A 23,312-nucleotide genomic window follows, 5' to 3' on the forward strand; every position below is an offset into this window, starting at 1 on the left:
CCTCCGCCCACAGCAGAATCCGCCGGACTTCTTGGAAGGCTTGACGACTGCGAGTGCCAACCTGGTGGTTGATGTACGCAACCGCCGTGGCGTTGTCCGACTGTATGCGGATCTGCCTGCCCTCGAGCCACCGATGGAACGCCTTGAGGGCTAGATACACTGCCCTTATCTCCAGAACATTGATCTGAAGGGAGGACTCTGTCGGAGTCCAGGTTCCCTGAGCCTTGTGGTGGAGAAAAACCGCTCCCCATCCTGACAGGCTCGCGTCCGTCGTGACCACAGCCCAGGATGGGGGCAGAAAGGATTTTCCTTTCGACAGAGAAGTGGGGAGAAGCCACCACTGAAGAGAGGTCTTGGCTTCCAGAGACAGAGAGACGTTCCTGTCTAAGGACGTCGGCCTCTTGTCCCATTTGCGGAGAATGTCCCATTGGAGTGGACGCAGATGAAATTGCGCAAATGGAACTGCCTCCATTGCTGCCACCATCTTCCCCAGGAAGTGCATGAGGCGCCTCAAGGGGTGCGACTGGGCCCGAAGAAGGGATTGCACCCCTGTCTGCAGCGACCGCTGTTTATCCAGCGGCTGCTTGACCATCGCTGAGAGAGTATGAAACTCCATCCCGAGGTACGTCAGTGACTGGGTCGGAGACCAATTTGACTTTGGAAAATTGATGATCCACCCGAACCTCTGGAGAGTCTCCAGAGCAACGGTCAGACTGTGTTGACAAGCCACCCGTGAGGGTGCCTTGACTAGGAGATCGTCTAGGTAAGGGATCACCGAGTGGCCATGAGAGTGTAGGATCGCTACGACGGATGCCATGACCTTGGTGAAGACCCGTGGGGCTGTCGCCAGGCCGAAAGGCAGTGCCACAAATGAAGGTGTTCGTCCCCGATGGCGAAACGCAGGAAGCGTTGATGCTCTTGAGCGATCGGCACATGGAGATAGGCATCTTTGATGTCGATTGATGCTAGGAAGTCTCCTTGGGACATCGAAGCGATGACAGATCGGAGGGATTCCATGCGAAACCGCCTGGTTGTCACATGTCTGTTGAGCAATTTGAGGTCCAAAACGGGACAGAATGAGCCGTCCTTTTTTGGCACCACGAACAGATTGGAGTAAAAACCGCGACCGCGTTCCTGAAGGGGAACGGGGATCACCACTCCTTCTGTTTTCAGAGTGTCCACCGCCTGAAAAAGCGCAACGGTCCGCTCGGGGGGCGGAGATGTTCTGAAAAAACGAGTCGGAGGACGAGAGCTGAACTCTATCCTGTAACCGTGAGACAGAATGTCCCTCACCCATCGGTCTTGGACATGTGGCCACCAGGCGTCGCAAAAGCGGGAGAGCCTGCCACCGACCGAGGATGCGGTTTGGGGCGGCCGAAAGTCATGAGGAGGCCGCCTTGGAGACGGTGCCTCCGGTGGTCTTTGGAGGACGTGACTTAGACCGCCATGCAGAAGAGTTCCTCTGGCTCTTCTGTGGCCTGTTGGACAAGGAGGATTGGGATCTGGCTGAGGGCCGAAAGGACCGAAACCTCGCTTGAACTTTCCGTTGCTGAGGTCTGTTTGGTTTGGGTTGGGGTAAGGACGAGTCCTTTCCCTTGGATTGCTTAATAATTTCATCCAATCGCTCGCCAAACAGTCGGTCGCCAGAAAAAGGCAAACCGGTCAAGAACTTTTTGGAAGCAGAGTCTGCCTTCCATTCGCGTAGCCACATGGCCCTGCGGACTGCCACAGAATTGGCGGATGCTACCCCTGTACGGCTAGCCGAGTCCAGGACAGCATTCATGGCGTAGGATGCAAATACTGACGCCTGAGAAGTCAAAGATGTTACTTGTGGCGCAGCGGTACGGGTGACCGCATTAATCTCAGACAGACAAGCTGAGATAGCCTGGAGTGCCCACACAGCTGCAAAGGCTGGGGCAAAAGACGCGCCTATGGCTTCATAGATGGATTTCAGTAGGAGCTCTATCTGCCTGTCCGTGGCATCCTTGAGCGATGCACCGTCAGCCACTGCTACTACGGATCTAGCCGCCAGTCTAGAGACTGGAGGATCCACCTTGGGACACTGAGCCCAACCCTTAACCACGTCAGCGGGGAAGGGGTAACGTGTGTCATTAAGGCGTTTAGTAAAGCGCTTGTCCGGGAAAGCCCTGTGCTTCTGGCCAGCATCTCTAAAGTTAGAGTGATCGAAGAAAGCACTCCGGGTACGTTTAGGAAACCTAAACTGGTGTTTCTCCTGTTGTGAAGCCGAATCCTCTGTAGGCGGAGTTGGGGGAGACAGATCTAGCACCTGGTTGATGGACGCTATAAGGTCATTTACTATGGCGTCCCCTTCAGGTGTATCCAGATTGAGAGCAACATCAGGGTCAGAGTCCTGAGCTGCGACCTCCGCCTCCTCCTCTAGAGAATCCTCAAGCTGAGACCCTGAACTGCGTGATGAAGTCGGGGAAGATTCTAAGCGAGCCCGCTTAGCTGGTCTGGGACTGCGGTCCGTGCCGGAGTCCTGCACGTAATAACTAGAGGCCACACCAGGAACACGCTTAGTCGCAGACCGAGAGGGACCTGGGGGTGATCCCGCAGTGCCCGGGGCCTGTGTAAGGGCCGGTCTGGACTGCAAAACCTCTAGAAACTTAGCAGACCATTTATCCATAGACTGAGTCATGGAATGAGAAAGCGACTCAGAGTTTGTCGGCTAAAACAGCAAACTCTGTCCCTGCCATCTGGACAGGGGGGGCCGGCGGTTCTACCTGGGCCGAGGGACCCCCTAGTGCCTCAGGCTCCGGCTGAGCGAGTGCCACAGGGGCCGAGCATTGCTCACAGTGAGGGTAGGTGGAACCTGCAGGTAACATAGCCGCACAAGAGGTACAGGTAGCAAAATAACCCTGTGCCTTGGCCCTCTTGCTCCTTGTGAACGACATGCTGTTGTCTCCCAGGAGCGTGATCACTGAGGGTATATAGCCACAAGTTAACAGTACAGCTGAACCGGAAAAAGTATACAAATATAATGTATCTATATACAGTTCAGCACCCTAGGGGGACCAGCACCGGTAACCGGTGTGGCTTACCAACCGCTCCAGCGGTGTGTGGCCACCAGATTCCCTGCCTCGGGTCTCCCAGAGCTGCAGCCAGAAGTCCTCCACCGGCAGGATGTGTTAAAACATGGCTGTCGGCGTTCACAGGGGAGGAGGGAGCCGTGGGCGTAACTTACAAAAGTGCGGGAATCTGGTGCCCCATAGGGATTAGTGAGGGGGGAGGAGGACAGCTATGTGTGCTCCAGCCCTCACTGTCGGCGTCAGACCGACCGTCCCGCCCTTGCCCCTGACTGGCAGGCCCGGGGGCGGGAGTTTAATGTACTAGGCCGCAAAAGCCGGGGACTAAAGTAAAAACCGCGGCCGGCAAGCAGGCACGGTCGGCGCGGTAGTCCCGGACAAAAAACAACACTGCAGGCGCTGCAGCGTCTGAGGCCCAGGTGCTCCATGCACCGTCCCAAAGGGGACACAGAGTACATGTAGTTGCAGGGCCTTGTCCCTGACGATACTCAGTCTCCTGTCCGGCAGATACCACCAGGGGCTGCGGAGGGAGCCCGGTCCCAGTGCCTGGATGACCGGTTAGGATCCCACTTCACCCAGAGCCCCTAAGGGATGGGGAAGGAAAACGGCATGTGGCTCCTGCCTTTGTACCCGCAATGGGTACCTCAACCTTAACAACACCGCCGACTCAGTGGGGTGAGAAGGGAGCATGCCGGGGGCCCTTAGGGGCCCTCTTTTCTTCCATCCGAAATAGTCAGCAGCTGCTGCTGACTAAAATGTGGAGCATTGTGTGCATGTGTGCCTCCTTCAACACAAAGCATGAAAACTGATGGGCCCGTGATGCACGGGAGGGTGTATAGGCAGAGGGGAGGGGTTACACTTTTTAAAGTGTAATACTTTGTGTGGCCTCCGGAGGCAGAAGCTATACACCCAATTGTCTGGGTCTCCCAATGGAGCGACAAAGAAAAATCAAAAATCAGAGAATGCATATGTGTGTGTGACCTCCTGAACACAAAGCATTGAAACTGGCTAGGACTGGCTACCAGGGGGTGTATATGCTAGGAGGGAGGAGCTACACGTTTGAGTGTAGTACTTTGTGTGTCCTCCGGAGGCAGAAGCTATACACCCATGGTCTGGGTCTCCCATAAGGAACGATGAAGAAAAAAAGTATTGATTCAAATTTCTTAAATTAATAATGATAACTTTGAATCACCACCTTTTTCCTTAAAGGGTGGTCTGAAATTAACATTTATTTTAAATCCTATATGTCTGTATTTAATGTAATAATCTAAATCTCTATTCTAATAAAGAGAATTTTGTTACTTACCGTAAATTCTTTTTCTTATAGTTCCGTATTGGGAGACCCAGACCATGGGTGTTTAGCTTCTGCCTCCGGAGGACACACAAAGTACTACACTTAAAACTGTAGCTCCTCCCTCTGAGCTTATACACCCCCTGGTAGCCAGTCCTAGCCAGTTTAGTGCAAAAGCTGAAGGAGAATAGCCACCCACAAGTAGAACCAAGTAAGAACCGGAACAACCGGAGACTCTGTCCACGACAACAGCCGGTGATAAAACACGGAACAAGAAAATTGCCAACAGGCAACAGGGAGGGTGCTGGGTCTCCCAATATGGAACTATAAGAAAAAGAATTTACGGTAAGTAACAAAATTCTCTTTTTCTTTATCGTTCCTTTGGGAGACCCAGACCATGGGACGTTCCAAAGCTGTCCCTGGGTGGGAATAAACAGAAAAAAACTAAGAAGTAGGCAGAACCTAACTTCACAAGTGGGCGACAGCCGCCTGAAGGATGCGTCTGCCCAAGCTCGCATCTGCCGAAGCATGAGCATGCACTTGGTAGTGCTTCGAGAAGGTATGCAGGCTAGTCCAAGTGGCAGCCTGACAGACTTGTTGAGCCGTAGCCTGGTGCCCAAAAGCCCAAGAAGCACCGACAGCTCTGGTCGAGTGTGCTTTGATCCCCGGCGGGGGAGGCACCTGAGTACTCTGGTAGGCGTCCGAAATGGTCGACCTAATCCAACGGGCCAAGGTCGGCTTAGAAGCAGAGAGATCCTTGCGCCGCCCTGTGGTTAGCACAAAAAGAGAGGTGCACCGCCTAAGCGCAGCGGTGCGAGCCACATAAATCCGGAGAGCACGCACCAGATCTAGAGTATGCAGCGCTTTCTCAAAGCGATGAACAGGGGCCGGACAGAAGGAAGGCAAGGAAAAATCCTGGTTAAGGTGGAAGGGAGAGACCACCTTGGGAAGAAAGTCCGGGGTCGGACGGAGAACTACCTTGTCTTGGTGAAAAAACAAAAAAGGTGACTCCGAGAAGAGCGCAGCCAAATCAGAGACTCTCCTGAGAGAAGTTATGGCAACTAGAAAGGCCACCTTTTGAGAAAGACGATACAAAGAAACCTCCCTAAGAGGCTCAAAGGGGGGTTTCTGCAATACCGTGAGAACCAAGTTAAGGTCCCAGGGATCCAAGGGCCGCCGATAAGGCGGAATGATGTGAGACGCACCTTGCATGAAGGTGCGGATCTGAGCCAGCCGGGCGACACGCCGCTGGAACAGCACTGATAGAGCTGAGACTTGTCCCTTGAGAGAGTTGAGGGACAGTCCTAGCTGCAGACTGGACTGTAAAAAAGACAGAAGGGTCGGCAACGAGAATGGCCAAGGAGAATGGCCGGAAGAGCGACACCAGGACAGGAAAATTTTCCAAGTCCTGTGATAGATCTTGACGGAGGAAGACTTACGGGCCCGAGTCATAGTGGAGATGACTTTTGGAGGAATACCAGAAGCCGTCAAAATCCAGGACTCAAGAGCCACGCCGTCAATTTGAGTGCCGCAGAATTCGGGCGGAAAAACGGACCTTGCGAGAGAAGGTCTGGACGGTCCGGGAGATGCCACGGCATCTCTACGGACAGATGGAGCAGGTCTGGATACCAAGCTCGCCTGGGCCAGTCCGGTGCAATGAGGATGACTCGACGGCCCTCCATTCTGATCTTGCGCAGGACTCTGGGCAAGAGCTAGAGGGGGAAACACGTAGGACAGACGAAACTGGGACCAGTCTTGAACCAGAGCGTCCGCGGCGAAGGCCTGAGGATCGTGGGAGCGAGCCACGTAAACCGGAACCTTGTTGTTGTGACGGGATGCCATTAGGTCCATGTCCGGAGTGCCCCACTTGCGGCAGATTGACTGAAACACTGCCAGGTGCAGGGACCACTCGCCACCGTCCACGGATTGACGGCTAAGATACTCTGCCTCCCAGTTTTCTACGCCAGGGATGTGGACTGCGGATATGGTGGACTTGGAGTCCTCCGCCCATTGAAGAATGCGTTGGACCTCCAACATTGCCAGGCGGCTGCGTGTCCCGCCTTGGTGATTGATTTAGGCAACCGCTGTCGCGTTGTCTGACTGGACTCGAATGTGCCTGCCCGCCAACAGGTGGTGAAAGGCTAGGAGAGCTAGAAGCACAGCTCTGGTTTCCAGCACATTGATTGAAAGGGCTGACTCGGACGGAGTCCAAGTGCCCTGAGCTCTGTGGTGGAGATGTACCGCTCCCCAGCCGGATAGGCTGGCATCCGTGGTGAGAATCACCCAGGACGGAGCCAGGAAGGAGCGCCCTTGGGACAGGGAGAGGGGTCGAAGCCACCACTGAAGAGAGCTCCTGGTCCATGGCGACAGAGCCACTAACCTCTGTAAGGAGGAAGGCCGCTTGTCCCAACAGCGGAGAATGTCCAGCTGCAGAGGACGCAGATGGAACTGGGCAAAGGGAACCGCCTCCATGGAAGCCACCATTTGACCCAGCACCTGCATCAGGCGCCTGAGGGAATAACGGCGGGGCCTCAGGAGAGAGCGCACCGCTAGCCAGAGAGACTGCTGTTTGATTAAGGGCAACTTCACAAGTGCCGGCAAAGTCTCGAACTGCATCCCTAGGTACGTGAGACTCTGGGTCGGAGTCAGAGTGGATTTGGGAAGATTGACAATCCACCCGAATTGGGCTAGGGTGGCAAGAGTGAGCGAAACACTCCGCTGACAGTCTGCGCTGGATGGACCCTTGACCAGAAGGTCGTCCAGATAAGGAAGCACTGCTAACCCCTGGAGGTGCAGGACCGCAATCACCGCCGCCATGACCTTGGTGAATACCCGAGGGGCCGTGGCTAACCCGAAGGGGAGAGCCACGAATTGGAAATGATCCTCTCCTATCGCAAAACGTAACCAACGCTGATGTGACACTGCGATTGGCACATGTAGATAGGCATCTCTGATGTCGATGGACGCCAGGAACTCCCCTTGGGTCATAGAGGCAATGACTGATCGCAGAGACTCCATGCGAAAATGCCGCACCCGGACATGCTTGTTGAGAAGCTTGAGATCCAGGATGGGCCGGAAGGTACCGTCCTTTTTTGGAACTAGGAAGAGATTTGAGTAAAAACCTCTGAACCGTTCCTGAGCGGGAACTGGGACAATCACTCCGTTTGCCTGCAAGGACGCCACGGCCTGCGAGAAGGCGGCGGCCTTGGAGCAGGGGGGAGTTGAGAGAAAAAAATCTGTTTGGAGGGCTGGAACAGAATTCTATCCTGTAGCCGTGAGATATGATGTCTCTCACCCACTGATCGGAGACTTGCTTTAACCAAGCGTCGCCAAAGTGGGAGAGCCTGCCATCAACTAAGGACGTGGCTGGAGCGGGCAGAGAGTCATGAGGAGGCTGCCTTAGTGGCAGAACCTCCTGCGGTCTTCTGCGGACGCGCTTTTGGGCGCCAGTTGGATTTCTGATCCTTGGCTGAGTTAGCGGACTAGGCGGAAGGCTTAGAGGATGACCAGTTGGAGGAACGAAAGGAACGAAACCTCGACTGATTCCTACCCTGGGCAGGTTTCCTGGTCTTGGTTTGTGGCATGGAAGTACTCTTCCCGCCAGTAGCTTCTTTAATGATTTCATCCAGCTGTTCACCAAACAGCCGTGAACCAGTAAAAGGGAGCCCAGCAAGAAACTTCTTGGAAGAAGCATCTGCCTTCCACTCTCGAAGCCACAAAATCCTGCGGATAACAAGAGAATTAGCTGAAGCCACCGCAGTGCGGTGAGCAGCCTCTAGCATGGCAGACATGGCATAAGATGAAAAAGCTGAAGCCTGAGCAGTTAAGGTAACCATCTCAGGCATAGATTCCTTGGTGAGGGAATGCATCTCCTCTAGAGAAGCAGAGATGGCTTTGAGAGCCCACACTGCTGCAAAAGTCGGGGAAAACGCGGCCCCCGCAGCTTCATACACAGATTTGGCCAGAAGGTCAATCTGACTGTCAGTGGAATCCTTAAGGGAGGTGCCATCAGCCACCGACACAACGGTCCGGGCTGAGAGCCTAGACACCGGAGGGTCTACCTTTGGGGAGTGAGACCACTCCTTGACCACCTCAGGTGGAAATGGAAACCGGTCATCAGAACCACGCTTTGGAAAGCGTTTGTCAGGGCAGGCCCTGGGCTTGGTCACAGCGGTCTGAAAACTGGAGTGGTTAAAGAACACACTCTTTGCTCTCTTAGGCGAGGTAAACTGATGTTTTTCTGCCAAAGAGAGTTGCTCCTCTGACACTGGCGGATTGAGATCCAGCACAGAATTAATAGAAGCAATCAAATCACTAAGATCTGAGTCACCCTCAGAGAAATCGATGGGATACATAGCCTCCGAGCCCCCAGTGAGGGCATCCTCCTCATCTTGAGAGTCAGCTCTTGAGACAGAGCAGTGGGATGGGGAGGGGGAGGAAACCCTGCGCCTTCTCTTAGAAGGACGGGGTCTGGGATCAGATAATGAATCCTCCGTGAGCTCTGATGGACGGAGGTCAGAGGATAGGAGTCCTCCGTCAAGAGTATTAGAGGCACCCTGTGAGGGGGGCTGATGCATATTCATCAAAGTCCTGGACAAAAGTCCCATGGACTCAGCAAATGACTGGGATATGGACCTAGAAAAGGACTCTACCCAGGCCGGGGGTTCAATCACAGGTGCAGCAGCAGCCTGAGAGACCACTGGGGGTGAGACTCCAGGCTGTGGCACCGCCAAGTTAGAGCAACCATCACAGTGTGGATAAAGCTCGGCTCAGGCAGCAGGAGCTTACATGCAGTGCATGCAGAATAAAGCTTTGGAGCCTTGCTCCTTGTGTGAGACATGCTGCTGGAGTGGGGGCTTTGCAGAGAATGAACCCCAGGGAGAATATACAGAGGTCCACAACCGGAGACCGGCTGTGGCTTACCAGACCGCTGAGCGCGGTGTTGTGTGCCCTCCAGATCCCGAAGCCCGGTCCCCCAGTGCGCAGCACCTCAGAAGAGATGCAGAATGCAGGATGTCCCAGAGCAGAGTGAACTCTGCCTGAGAAATGGCCGCCGGAGCGAAGAGAGGGGGCGGGACTAGGGGCGTTCCTATAAAAGAGCGGGAACTGGAGGGCTATAGAGACCTGCAAGGAAGGAGGGACGCCCCAGCAGTGGGGAGTGTCCCTCCCCTGTGTAGATCGGCCGCCGGGAGGAGCCGAACCTGTCCCTCTGCATGAGTGACGTGCAAGGGCAGGAAAACGAAACTAGGCCTCCGGCGAAGCCGGGGCCTAAATTTAAGCGGCGAGGCCGACAAGCAGGCACCATCGGCGCGGTTCTCGGGCAAAAGCTGGAGAACCCGCCGGAAAAGTTAAAAACAATCACATACAGCATACTCTCCCCTTACAATAAAGAACCGGGACCCCCAACATAAACGTCTCAGGTACTTAGCTGCTGAGACGCAGGGCCATGTCCCTGGGGATGAGTGCTCCGGTCCAACAGAATCCTCAAGGGGCTGTGGATGGAGACCGGACTCCTGCCAGGCATGGAGACCGTGCTTGCTCCCACTTCAAGCCAGAGCCCAGAAGGGATGGTGAAGGAGCGCGGCATGTAAGGCTTCAGCCTTGTAAATCAACCTTAACAACACCGCCGACACAGTGGGGTGAGAAGGGACATGCCGGGAGTCCAGACATGGACCCGCTTTTCTTCAAACTCTTTCCAAAAGTCAAACAAATCAGATGAGAATGCATGTGTGGATGTATGCCTCCTGAACACAAAGCGATAAACTGGCTAGGACTGGCTACCAGGGGATGTATAAGCTCAGAGGGAGGAGCTACACTTTTAAGTGTAGTACTTTGTGTGTCCTCCGGAGGCAGAAGCTAAACACCCATGGTCTGGGTCTCCCAAAGGAACGATAAAGAAAAGTTCCTATTGATGTCTCACGGTTTTATTAACCTACTTTGTCTGATGATGTTTTGTTTGAGAACCCCCAGTACATGCCAGGATATACTCATAAGAGATGTCATCAGGGGGCAGAGGCTGCGGTCACTGCCATAGCCTATGTAATCATCTTGAAACACAGAAAAACTTGCAAGTTCGAGATTGGTTTCTGCTTGCCAGGTTTTTTCCTTACAATGTGCACTGACAGTGCGCACACTTGATGGATTGTCACTTTTCATTAGAGCTAATGAGGGAGCGCACTGTCACACTGCATTGCAGGTATTATCGCACAGGGACAGGGGAGCTCTACTGAGCACGTCGGAATTGACCACAGACGCATCCTCTGTAGAGTAGGGACTAGCTCAGCCCCCGGAATGGGTATCACTGATATCACACTAGTAGTCATAACTCTTTATTTTGGCATTTTAGAACAGTGGCTTATGTAAAGTGGTTCAGTCAGCATAGTATGGGCGCCTATGCAAGAGCAGCATTTTTTCAGATACACAACTATTATCCTAGCAGCCAAAACAAAAAAATGTGTCACTTGGGTATTAAAAGAATACAGTGGACCGTTTCGGAGCCGGCTAACAAATCTGCAATGTAACAGATAGGACCATACAAGTACTTACATGAAGCAATGGAGTTTCAACAACTTCCCTTAATTTTTCTATCTGTTCTTTGCAACCTCCAACATCACTATATGTAACATCAGGTTTCTCTTCAACCTACATAGGAAAACAGACAATGTATTGTTAAAAAAAAAAAAAGTGATAAACAGCAAAGAAGGGAATTTTGTTACTTACCGTAAATTCCTTTTCTTCTAGCTCCAATTGGGAGACCCAGACGATTGGGTGTATAGCTACTGCCTCCGGAGGCCACACAAAGCATTACACTAAAAAGTGTAAGGCCCCTCCCCTTCTGGCTATACACCCCCCGTGGGATCACGGGCTGCTCAGTTTTAGTGCAAAAGCAAGAAGGAGGAAAGCCAATAACTGGTTAAACAAATTCAATCCGAAGGAACATCGGAGAACTGAAACCATTCAACATGAACAACATGTGTACCCGAACAAACCAAAAATCCCGAAGGAAACAGGGGCGGGTGCTGGGTCTCCCAATTGGAGCTAGAAGAAAAGGAATTTACGGTAAGTAACAAAGAAGGGAATTTTGTTACTTACCGTAAATTCCTTTTCTTCTAGCTCTTATTGGGAGACCCAGACGATTGGGGTATAGCTACTGCCTCCGGAGGCCACACAAAGCACTACACTAAAAAGTGCAAGGCCCCTCCCCTTCTGGCTATACCCCCCCGTGGTATCACGGGTTCTCCAGTTTTAGTGCCAAAGCAAGAAGGAGGAAAGCCAATAACTGGTTTAAACAAATTAACTCCGAGTAACATCGGAGAACTGAAAAACCGTTCAACATGAACAACATGTGTACCCGCAAACAACAAAAACATCCCGAAGGACAACAGGGCGGGTGCTGGGTCTCCCAATAAGAGCTAGAAGAAAAGGAATTTACGGTAAGTAACAAAATTCCCTTCTTCTTCAGCGCTCTATTGGGAGACCCAGACGATTGGGACGTCCAAAAGCTGTCCCTGGGTGGGTAAAGAAATACCTCATGTTAGGGCTGCAAAACAGCCCTCCCCTACGGGGGTGTCACTGCCGCCTGCAGGACTCTTCTACCTAAGCTGGCATCCGCCGAAGCATAGGTATGCACCTGATAATGCTTGGTGAAAGTGTGCAGACTGGACCAGGTAGCTGCCTGGTACACTTGTTGAGCCGAAGCCTGGTGTCGTAATGCCCAGGACGCACCCACGGCTCTGGTTGAGTGGGCTTTTAGCCCTGAAGGAACCGGAAGCCCCGCAGAACGGTAGGCCTCTAGAATTGGTTCTTTGATCCATCGAGCCAGGGTGGCTTTAGAAGCCTGCAACCCCTTGCGCGGACCAGCGACAAGGACAAAAAGTGCATCGGAACGGCGCATGGGCGCCGTGCGGGAAATGTAGAGTCTGAGTGCTCTCACCAGATCTAACAAACGTAAGTCCTTTTCATACCGGTGAACCGGATGAGGACAAAAGGAAGGCAAGGATATATCCTGATTAAGATGAAATGAGGATACGACCTTAGGGAGAAACTCCGGAATGGGGCGCAGCACTACCTTGTCCTGGTGGAACACCAGGAAGGGAGCCTTGGATGACAGAGCTGCCAGCTCAGACACTCGCCGAAGCGATGTGATCGCAACGAGAAACGCCACCTTCTGTGACAGGCGAGAAAGGAAACTTCCTTCAGAGGCTCGAAAGGCGGCTTCTGGAGAGCAACTAATACCCTGTTGAGATCCCATGGATCTAACGGCCGCTTGTACGGGGGTACGATATGACAGACCCCCTGTAGGAACGTGCGCACCTTAGAAAGACGTGCTAGACGCTTCTGAAAAAACACGGATAGTGCCGAGACTTCCCCCTTAAGGAAGCCGAGCGACAAGCCCTTTTCTAACCCCGATTGCAGGAAGGAAAGAAAAGTAGGCAATGCAAATGGCCAGGGAGACACTCCCTGAGCCGAGCACCAGGTTAAGAAAATCTTCCACGTTCTGTGGTAGATCTTAGCAGAGGTGGACTTCCTAGCCTGTTTCATGGTGGCAACGACCCCTTGGGATAATCCTGAAGACGCTAGGATCCAGGACTCAATGGCCACACAGTCAGGTTCAGGGCCGCAGAATTCCGATGGAAAAACGGCCCTTGGGACAGTAAGTCTGGCCAGCCTGGTAGTGACCACGGTCGGCCGACCGTGAGACGCCACAGATCCGGGTACCACGATCTCCTCGGCCAGTCTGGGGCGACGAGTATGACGCGGCTGCCATCGGATCTGATTTTTTGCGCAGTACTCTGGGCAAGAGTGCCAGAGGTGGAAACACATATGTGAGCCGGAACTGCGACCAATCTTGCACTAAGGCGTCTGCCGCCAGAGCTCTGTGATCGCGCGATCGTGCCATAAATGCCGGGACCTTGTTGTTGTGCCGAGACGCCATTAGGTCGACGTCCGGCACCCCCCAGCGGCGACAGATTTCCTGAAACACGTCCGGGTGAAGGGACCATTCCCCTGCGTCCATACCCTGGCGACTGAGGAAGTCTGCTTCCCAGTTTTCTACGCCCGGGATGTGAACTGCGGATATGGTGGATGCTGTGTCCTCCACCCACATGAGGATTCGCCGGACTTCCTGGAAGGCTTGCCGACTGCGCGTCCCTCCTTGGTGGTTGATGTATGCCACCGCTGTGGAGTTGTCCGACTGGATTCGGATCTGCTCTCTTTCTAGCCACTGCTGGAAAGCTAGTAGGGTAAGATACCCTGCCCCGATTTCCAGAACATTGATCTGAAGGGTGGACTCCTGCTGAGTCCACGTCCCCTGACCCTGTGGCGGAGACAAACTGCTCCCCACCCTGACAGACTCGTATCTGTCGTGACCACTGCCCAGGATGGGGGTAGGAAGGATCTTCACTGTGACAATGAGGTGGGAATAAGCCACCATTGCAGAGAGTCCTTGGCCGTCTGGGAAAGGGAGACTTTCCTGTCCAGGGAGGTTGACTGCCCGTCCCATTGGCGGAGAATGTCCCCTTGCAGTTGGCGCAGATGAAACTGCGCAAAGGGAACTGCCTCCATGGCTGCCACCATCTTCCCTAGGAAGTGCATGAGGCGCCTTAAGGGGTGCGACTGGCCTTGAAGGAGAGACTGCACCTCTGTTTGCAGTGAACGCTGCTTGTTCAGCGGAAGCTTCACTATCGCTGATAGAGTGTGAACTCCATGCCGAGATACGTTAGTGATTGAGTCGGTGACCGATTTGACCTTGCCAAATTGATGATCCACCCGAAAGTCTGGAGAGTCTCCAGCGTAACATTCAGGCTGCGTTGTCATGCCTCGAGGGAGGGTGCTTTGACGAGTAGATCGTCCAAGTAAGGGATCACCGGGTGTCCCTGAGAGTGCAAGACTGCTACCACTGCTGCCATGACCTTGGTGAACACCCGTGGGGCTGTCGCCAGACCGAATGGCAGAGCTACGAACTGAAGATGGTCGTCTCCTATCACAAAACGTAGAAAACGTTGGTGCTCCGTAGCAATTGGCACGTGGAGATAGGCATCTTTGATGTCTGTTGAGGCAAGGAAGTCTCCTCGAGACATTGAGGTAATGACGGATCGGAGGGATTCCATCCGGAACCGCCTGGCGTTCGCATGCTTATTGAGCAGTTTTAGGTCCAGAACAGGACGGAAGGAGCCGTCCTTTTTTGGAGCCACAAAGAGATTGGAGTACAAATCCTCGCCCTCGTTCCTGAGGGGGGACAGGGATCACCACTCCTTCTGCTCTTAGAGCGTCCACCGCCTGCAGCAGGGCATCTGCTCGGTGGGGAGGTGGGGCCGTTCTGAAGAATGGAGTCGGAGGACGAGAACAGAACACTGTCCTGTGCACGTGAGCACAATGTCCGTCACCCACCGGTCTGTGACCTGTGGCAGCTAAATGTCGCCAAAGGCGGGGGAGTCTGCCATCAACCGCGGATGCGGAGAGAGAGAGAGAGCTGAGAGTCATGAGGAGACCGCCTTGGTAGCGGTTCCTCCGGCTGCCTTCCTTGGGCGTGATTGAGCCCGGCCGGAATCTGAGCCCGTCTGAGGTTTTGTAGCCCTTTTGCACGAGGACAATTGGGACCTGCCCGAGCTTGGGAAGGACCGAAACCTCGACTGTACTTTTAGGACAGCATTAATAGGGTAAGTCGCAGTGCAGACATTGCGGAGTTACGGACGCCTCTGCGGTACAGATGTACATGTGCTCAAGGCCAGCTGCGCAAGAACAGCTGAAAAGGTTAGGTTGCCTATACGGCTGTGAATGCCGGAGCAACCGACACGCCGATAGCCTCCTAGACAGATTTCAACCAGAGTCCATCTGTCTGTGAATGGCATCTTTAAGTGAAGCCCCATCTCCAGTGCAACTATGGCTCTAGACGCAAGCCTGGAGATTGGAGAATCCACCTTTGGACCCTGGGTCCAGCGCTTGACCACGTCAGGGGAAAAGGGATAACGTGTATCTTAAAAAAACGTTTGGAGAAGACGCTTATCTGGTAAGCGTGGTGTTTCTGGACTGCTTCTCTGAAGTCAGCGTGGCCAGAAAAATACTCAATATCCGTTTGAGATACTGAAAAGGGACTTCTCCTGCTGTGAAGCTGACTCCTCCACTGGGGGAGCTGAGGGAGAAAGATCCAACCTTCCATTGATGGACGCTATAGGATCATTCCGTATGGCGTTACCATCCGGTGTATCCGGATTGATAGCGATGTCAGGATCAAAGTCCTGGAGAGCTGCCTTATCATACAGAGAGTCCTCCTGGGACCCCCCGTTCCAAATGAGGTTGGTCAGGAAGATTGCCCATGGCCTGTCTGGACTGCAAGTCTCTATCTTATGACAATATATCTGTCGAAACTGCAACTCCGTCCCTGTCCTTGGACAGGGATGACAGGTGGTTTCTTTGGCCACGACTAGTAGAGACCCCGGCAGACGAAGTGCTAGAGACCCCGGCAGACGAAGTGCTACAGGGGAGCATGCACACAATGGGACGGTGTCATGAACAGCATCCCATGTAGTAAAAAACAGCACTGAAAATCTGTGTTGCTTTTTTGCCGCTGCCGACTAGCCATCTAGAAGTATATAGCCAAGATTGGTGACCGTACAGTGCAATGTATAGCATACAAGCATAAAGTACAAATGAACACTGCAGCACAAGCAATACAAGCAGCATAGAAGCCTGTGCCCTGGCACCTCTGCTCTTCTGCTGCTGTAGACTAGTCATCTAGGGGAATATAGCCCAGAAGAGTGACCATACAGTGCAATGTATAGCATACAAGCACAAGTACAAATGCACACTGCAGCCCATGCAATACAAGCAGCATAGAAAAAAACCTGTGCCCCAGCACCCTTGGTTTTCTGCTGCTGTAGTCTAGCCATTCCAGGAGAATATAGCTAAGACTAGCGACTGTACAGTGCAGTGTATAGCATACAAGCATAAATACAAATGAACACTTCAGTACGTGCAATACAAGCAGCATAGAAAGCCTGTGCCTTAGCACACCTGCTTTCCTGCTGCTGATGTGTCGCTCTCCAAGCGGGCATATAGCGACCTATGCAGTTAAAATACACATGTACACACTGCAGTATATATTGGGGTCAGCACTATGTGTGCCGCTTACCGCCCGCCTATAAGCGGGTGTATGGTCGCCACCGTCCTGCCTGGTTGCCGAAAGTCCGTGCTCGGACTGCAGTAATGGCTGCCGGCGTCTTCCCCAGCTCGTGTGAGGAGGGGCGGGCCGTGGGCGTGCCCCAAGTCAGAGCGGGAATCCGGCGTCCGACAGTGTGCAGTGAGAGGGCTGGAGCATGTAAATAAGGCTCCAGCCCTCGGCGCTGCTGGTTGCTCAGCGTCTGTCCCCTTCCCTGAGTGACAGGGAGGGGGCGGGAACGAAGCGGCACTAGGCCGCAGAAGCCGGGGACTGGATTTATAAGCGCCGCCGCCGTAAAAGCGCGGTCGGCGCCCAGTCCCCGGCGAACTACAAGTCCCAGCCGCGCCGCCGCTCCCGGAGCGTCCGGCGCGGTAGTTCCCAATACACAAAGTCACTCAGCAAAGCTGCAGTGACTGTAACCCTTTACTGTCCCCGGCGCACTAGCACACCCAGCAAGTCTGGAGTGTGCTGTGCCTGTGTGTACGGGGACACAGAGTACCTGTAATGGTGCAGGGCCATGTCCCTGAACGGTACTCCAGCTCCGTATCCAGCAGGTTCAAATGGGTCTGTGGATGGAGCCCGGCGTCAGAGCTTTGAGGCCGGCAGGATCCCACTTCCTCAGAGCCCCTCAGGGGGATGTGGAAGGAAAGCAGCATGTGGGCTCCAGCCTCCGTACCAGCAATAGGTACCTCAACCTTACAACACCATCAACGGGTGAGAAGGGAGCATGCTGGGGGCCCTATATGGGCCCTCTTTTCTTCCATCCGAAATAGTCAGCAGCTACTGCTGACTAAAATCTGTGGAGCTATGCATGGATGTCTGACCTCCTTCGCACAAAGCTTGAAAACTGGAGAACCCGTGATACCACGGGGGGGTATAGCCAGAAGGGGAGGGGCCTTGCACTTTTTAGTGTAGTGCTTTGTGTGGCCTCCGGAGGCAGTAGCTATACCCCAATCGTCTGGGTCTCCCAATAGAGCGCTGAAGAAATTCCCTTCTTCTTCGGCGCTCCATTGGGAGACCCAGACGATTGGGACGTCCAAAAGCAGTCCCTGGGTGGGTAAATGAATACCTCAAGTTTGGACTGTAAAAACAGCCCTTCCCTACATGGAGGCAACCGCCGCCTGCAGGACTCATCTACTTAGGCTGGCATCCGCCTAAGCGTAGGCATGCACCTGAAAATGCTTGGTGCAGGTGTGGAGACTCGACCAGGTAGCCGCCTGGCACACCTGCTGAGCCGTAGCCTGGTGCCGTAATGCCCAGGACGCACCCACGGCTCTGGTAGAATGGGCCTTCAGCCCTGATGGAACCGAAAGCCCAGTAGAACGGTAGGCTTCAAGGATTGGTTCCTTGATCCATCAAGCCAGGGTGGATTTTGCAGCCTGCGACCCCTTGCGCTGACCAGTGACAAGGACAAAGAGTGCATCCGAGCGGCGCAGGGACGCCGTGCGGGAAATGTAGATTCTGGGTGCTCTACACCAGATCCAATAATGCAAAGCCATTACATATCGATGAAATGGATAAAGATAAAAGGAAGGTAAGGAGATATCCTGATTGTGATGAAAAGGGGATACCACCTTAGGGAGAAACTCTGGGATCGGGCGCAGCACTACCTTGTCTTGGTGAACACCAGGAAGGGAGCTTTGGATGACCGCGCTGCTAGTTCGGACACTCTCCGAAGAGACGTGACCGCTACCAGAAAGGCCACTTTCTGTGAAAGTCGAGAAAGTGAAACATCCCTCAGAGGCTCGAAGGGCGGCTCCTGGAGAGCAATTAATACCCTGTTCAGATCCCATGGGTCTAACGGCCTCTTGTACGGAGGGACAATGTGATAACCCCCCTGCAGGAACGTGCGTACCTGAGGAAGTCGTACTAGGCGCTTCTGAAAGAATACCGACAGCGCTGCGACTTGTCCTTTAAGGGAGCCGAGCGACAAACCTTTTCCCAAACCAGATTGCAGGAAGGGAGGAAAAAGGAGACAATGCAAATGGCCAGGGAGACACTCCCTGAGCAGAGCACCAAGATAAGAATAACTTCCACGTCCTGTGGTAGATCTTGGCAGACGTCGGCTTCCCAGCCCTTCTCATGGTGGCAATGACGTCTTGAGATAATCCTGAAGACGCTAGGATCTCGGACTCGATGGCCACACAGTCAGGTTCAGGGCCGTAGAATTCAGTGGAAAAAACGGCTCTTGGGACAGTAAGTCTGGCCGGTCTGAGAGTGCCCACGGTTGGCCGACCGTGAGATGCCACAGATCCGGGTACCACGACCTCCTCGGCCAGTCTGGGACGACGAGGATGGCGCGGCGGCAATCGGAGCTGAGCTTGCGTAGCACTCTGGGCAACAGTGCCAGAGGTGGAAACACATAGGGTAGCTGGAACTGCGACCAATCCTGAACTAAGGCGCCTGCCGCCAGAGCTCTTTGCTCGTGAGACCGCGCCATGAAAATCGGGACCTTGTTGTTGTGCCGAGACGCCATTAGGTCGACGTCCGGCATCCCCCAGCGGCTACAGATTTCCTGACACCCTTCTGGGTGCAGAGGCCATTCCCCTGCGTCCATGCCCTGGCGACTGAGGAAGTCTGCTTCCCAATTTTCTACGCCCGGGATGTGAACTGCGGATGTGGTGGATGCTCTGTCTTCCACCCACATCAGAATCCGCCGGATTGCCTGGTAGGCTTGGCGATGCGTGTTCCGCCTTGGTGGGTGATGTATGCCACCGCTGTGGAATTGTCCGACTGAATTCGGATCTGTTTTCCTTCCAGCCACTGCTGGAAGGCTTGCAGGGCAAGATACACTGCCCAGATTTCCAGAACATTGATCTGAAGGATGGACTCCTCTGAAGAGAGTCCTTGACCGTCTGAGAAGGGAGACGTTCCTGTCTAGGGACGTCGACTCCCCAACCCATTGGCAAAGCATGTCCCATTGAAGTGGACGCAGATGAAACTGCGCGAAAGTGACTGCCTCTGCATGAGGCGTCTTAAGGGGTGTGACTGGCCTTGAAGGAGAGACTGCACCCCCGTCTGTAGTGAACGCTGCTTGTCCAGCGGAAGCTTCACTATCGCTGAGGGAGTGTGAAACTCCATGCCCAGATATGTCAGCGATTGGGTCGGTGCCCGATTTAACCTTGAAAAGTTGATGATCCACCCGAAACTCTGGAGAGTCTCCAGCGCCACGTTCAGGCTGTGTTGGCATGCCTCTTGAGAGGGTGCCTTGACAAGTGGATCGTCCCAGTATGGATCACAGAGTGACCCTGAGAGTGCAGGACTGCTCCCACTGCTGCTCTGAACTTGGTGAAAACCCGTAGGGCTGTCGCCAGACCGAAGGGCAGGGCTACGAACTGAAGATGCTCGTCTTCAATAACGAAACGTGGCAAACGCTGGTGCTCTGGAGCAATCGGCACGTGGAGATAAGCATCCTGATGTCTATTGATGCTAGGAAATCTCCTTGAGACATTGAGGCAATGACGGAGCGGAAGGTTTCATCCGGAACCGCCTGGCCTTCACGTGCTTGGTGAGCAGTTTTAGGTCCAGAACGGAACGGAAGAGCCATCCTTTTTTGGCACCCCAATCAGATTGGAGGAAAAACCGTGTCTTGTTCCTGAAGAGGAACAGGGATTACCACTCCTTCTGCCTGCAGAAGAGCATCGGCTCGGGGTGGGGTGGGAAAGTGCTGAAGAATCGAGCCGGAGGACGAGAACAGAACTCAATCCTGTACACGTGAGACACAATGTCTCTCACCCACCGGTCTGTGACCTGTGGCAGCTAAATGTCGCCAAGCGGGAAAGTCTGCCACCAACCGCGGATGCGGAGAGAGAGAGCTGAAAGTCATGAGGAGACCGCCTTGGTAGCGGTTCCTCCGGCTGCCTTCCTTGGGCGTGATTGAGCCCGGCCGGAATCTGAGCCCCTCTGAGCCTTTTGAGCCCTTTTGGACGAGGACAATTGGGACCTGCCCGAGCCTGGGAAGGACCGAAACCTCGACTGTCCCTCCAGGACAGCATTAATAGGGTAAGTCGCAATGCAGACATTGCGAGGTTAAGGACACCACCTGCGGCACAGATGTACATGTGCTCAAGACCAGCTGCGCAAGACCAGCTGAAATAGCTTAGAGTGCCCATACGGCTGCGAATGCCGGAGCAACCGACACGCTGATAGCTTCACAGACAGATTTCAACCAGAGGTCCATCTGTCTGTCAATGGCATCTTTAAGTGAAGTCCCATCTCCACTGCAACTATGGATCTAGCCGCAAGCCTGGAGATTGGGGGGGAAAGGGATAACGTGTATCCTTAATACGTTTGGAGAAACGCTTATCTGGTAAGCGTGGTGTTTCTGAACTGCTTCTCTGAAGTCAGCGTGGCCAGAAAAGTACTCAATATACGCATGAGATACTGAAAAGGGATTTCTCCTGCTGTGAAGCTGACTCCTCCACTGGGGGAGCTGAGGAGAAATATCCAACATTCCATTGATGGACGCTATAAGATCATTCACTATGGCGTCACCATCCGGTGTATCCGGATTGAGAGCGGTGTCAGGATCAAAGCCCTGATCAGCTACGTCTGCCTCATCATACAGAGAGTCCTCCTGCTGGGACCCAGACCAGTGATGAAGCAGAGAGCCGCAGCCAGCGAGCTAGCTTAGGCTGTCTGGAACTGTCGTCCGTGTCAGAGCCTTTACCCTGGAATGCCTGGGACCCCCCCGGAGCACTGATTATGTTCCAAATGAGGGTGGCCAGGGAGCATTGATCAAGATTGCCCATGGCCTGTCTGGACTGCAAAGTCTCTATCCCATGACAATCTATCAGCCGAAACTGCAACTCCGTCCCTGTCCCTGGACAGGGTTCACAGGTGGTTCCTTTGGCCACCTCTAGTAGAGACCCCGGCTGACCAAGTGCTACAGGGGAGCATTGCACACAATGGGGGTCAGTGGAACTCACATGCAGTAAAAGCAGCATAGAAAGCCTGTGTTGCTTTTTTGCTGCTGTATTCTAGCCATCTAGGAGAATATAGCCAAGAATAGCGACCGTACAGTGCAATGTATAGCATACAAGCATAAGTACAAATGAACACTTCAGCACATGCAATACAAGCAGCATAGAAAGCCTGTGCCTTGGCACCCTTGCTTTTTTGCTGCTGTTGTCCAGCCATCTAGGAGAATATAGCCAAGAGTAGCGACCGTACAGTGCAATGTATAACATACAAGCATAAGTACAAATGAACACTTCAGCACATGCAATACAAGCAGCCTATAAAGCTTGTGCCTTGGCACCCTTGCTTTTTTGCTGCTGTTGTCCAGCCATCTAGGAGAATATAGCCAAGAGCAGCGACCGTACAGTGCAATGTATAGCATACAAGCATAAGTACAAATGAACACTTCAGCACATGCAATACAAGCAGCATAGAAAGCCTGTGCCTTAGCACCGTTGCTTTTTTGCTGCTGTTATCTCGCCATCTAGGAGGGCATATAGCCAAAAATAGCGACCTACAGTGCAGTGTATAGCATACAAGCATAAAATATAAATGGACACTTCGGTATTTAGTGGGGTCAGCACTTAAGGTGCTGCTTACCGCCCGCCTATAACGCGGGTGTGTGGTCGCCAGAGCCCTGTGACTGGTTGCCCAGAGCTTGTCTCCGTTCCCCAGCTCGGACTGCGTGCAGGAATGGCTGCCGGCGTCCTGAGAAGAGGGGCGGGCCGTGGGCGTGCCCCAGACAAGAGCGGGAAACTGGCGTCCCACTGTGTCCAGTGAAGGGGGCTGGAGAATGCAAAGCAGACTCCAGCTCTCGGCGCTGACTTTCTGTACAGCGTCCCGCCCCTCTCCTGACTGGCAGGGCTGGGGGCGGGAACGAAGCGAAAACTAGGCCGCAAAGCCGGGGACTCGAGTAATAAGCGCGGCCGTCCTTGTGCACGGCCAGCGCGGAAGTCCCCGGCGCACCACAAGTCCCAGCCGCGCCACAGTGCAAAAAACACCCAGCAGCGGCCGGCGCGGCAGTTCCCAATACATAAATTCACTCAGCTAAGCTGCAGTGAATAATAGCACGAGCGCTCCGCGCTGTTGCCCCCGGCGCACTAACACTCCCAGCAATGTTGGTGTGTGTGTGTGCGCGCTTGCCCGGGGACACAGAGTACCTTAATGTAGCAGGGCCCTGTCCCTGACGATACTCAGCTCCATATCCAGCAGGTTCTCTGGGTCTGTGGATGGAGCCCGGTCTCAGTGCCTGGAGACCTGTAAGATCCCACTTCACCAGAGCCCTCAGGGGGGATGGGGAAGGAAAGCAGCATGTTGGCTCCAGCCTCCGTACCCGCAATGGGTACCTCAACCTTAACAAACACCCGACAAAAGTGGGGTGAGAAGGGAGCATGCTGGGGGCCCCATATGGGCCCACTTTTCTTCCAACCGACATAGTCAGCAGCTGCTGCTGACTAAAAACAGTGGAGCTATGCGTGGATGTCTGACCTCCTTCGCACAAAGCTTGAAAACTGAGCAGCCCGTGATCCCACGGGGGGTGTATAGCCAGAAGGGGAGGGGCCTTACACTTTTTAGTGTAATGCTTTGTGTGGCCTCCGGAGGCAGTAGCTATACACCCAATCGTCTGGGTCTCCCAATGGAGCGCCGAAGAAATAAAACGTCCAGAAGCTGAGCTCAGCCTAGCTGTATCATATTTAACCCATGAAAATTTACCTGCATCATAGTCACAGTGGGATCAATTTTTGGAGGCAATGGGATATGGATTTGGTACTTGTTTCTGTCCACTCTGTACAAAGAGAACAATGCATCAGATAAGAATTGAGTAACAATTTGCTGTTCAGACCCAACGACTAACACA

At 53.6% G+C, this 23,312-nt stretch overlaps 1 protein-coding gene across 1 annotated transcript in view; it reads right to left on the reverse strand.

The window, feature by feature from the left end:
- The window catches only part of PSMC2 (proteasome 26S subunit, ATPase 2), a 113,043-nt gene that overhangs the window by 75,086 nt on the left and 14,645 nt on the right, over nucleotides 1-23,312 (reverse strand). The window contains exons 6-7 of the mRNA XM_075345186.1: nucleotides 23,168-23,240; nucleotides 10,885-10,980 (exon numbers count right to left, since the gene is read on the reverse strand). Of these exons, the coding sequence (XP_075201301.1) occupies nucleotides 10,885-10,980; nucleotides 23,168-23,240 (169 nt within the window). The remainder of the gene's footprint in view (nucleotides 1-10,884; nucleotides 10,981-23,167; nucleotides 23,241-23,312) is intronic.

This window comes from Anomaloglossus baeobatrachus, chromosome 4 (assembly GCF_048569485.1).
Source record: "Anomaloglossus baeobatrachus isolate aAnoBae1 chromosome 4, aAnoBae1.hap1, whole genome shotgun sequence".
NCBI classification, from domain to species: Eukaryota; Metazoa; Chordata; class Amphibia; order Anura; family Aromobatidae; genus Anomaloglossus; species Anomaloglossus baeobatrachus.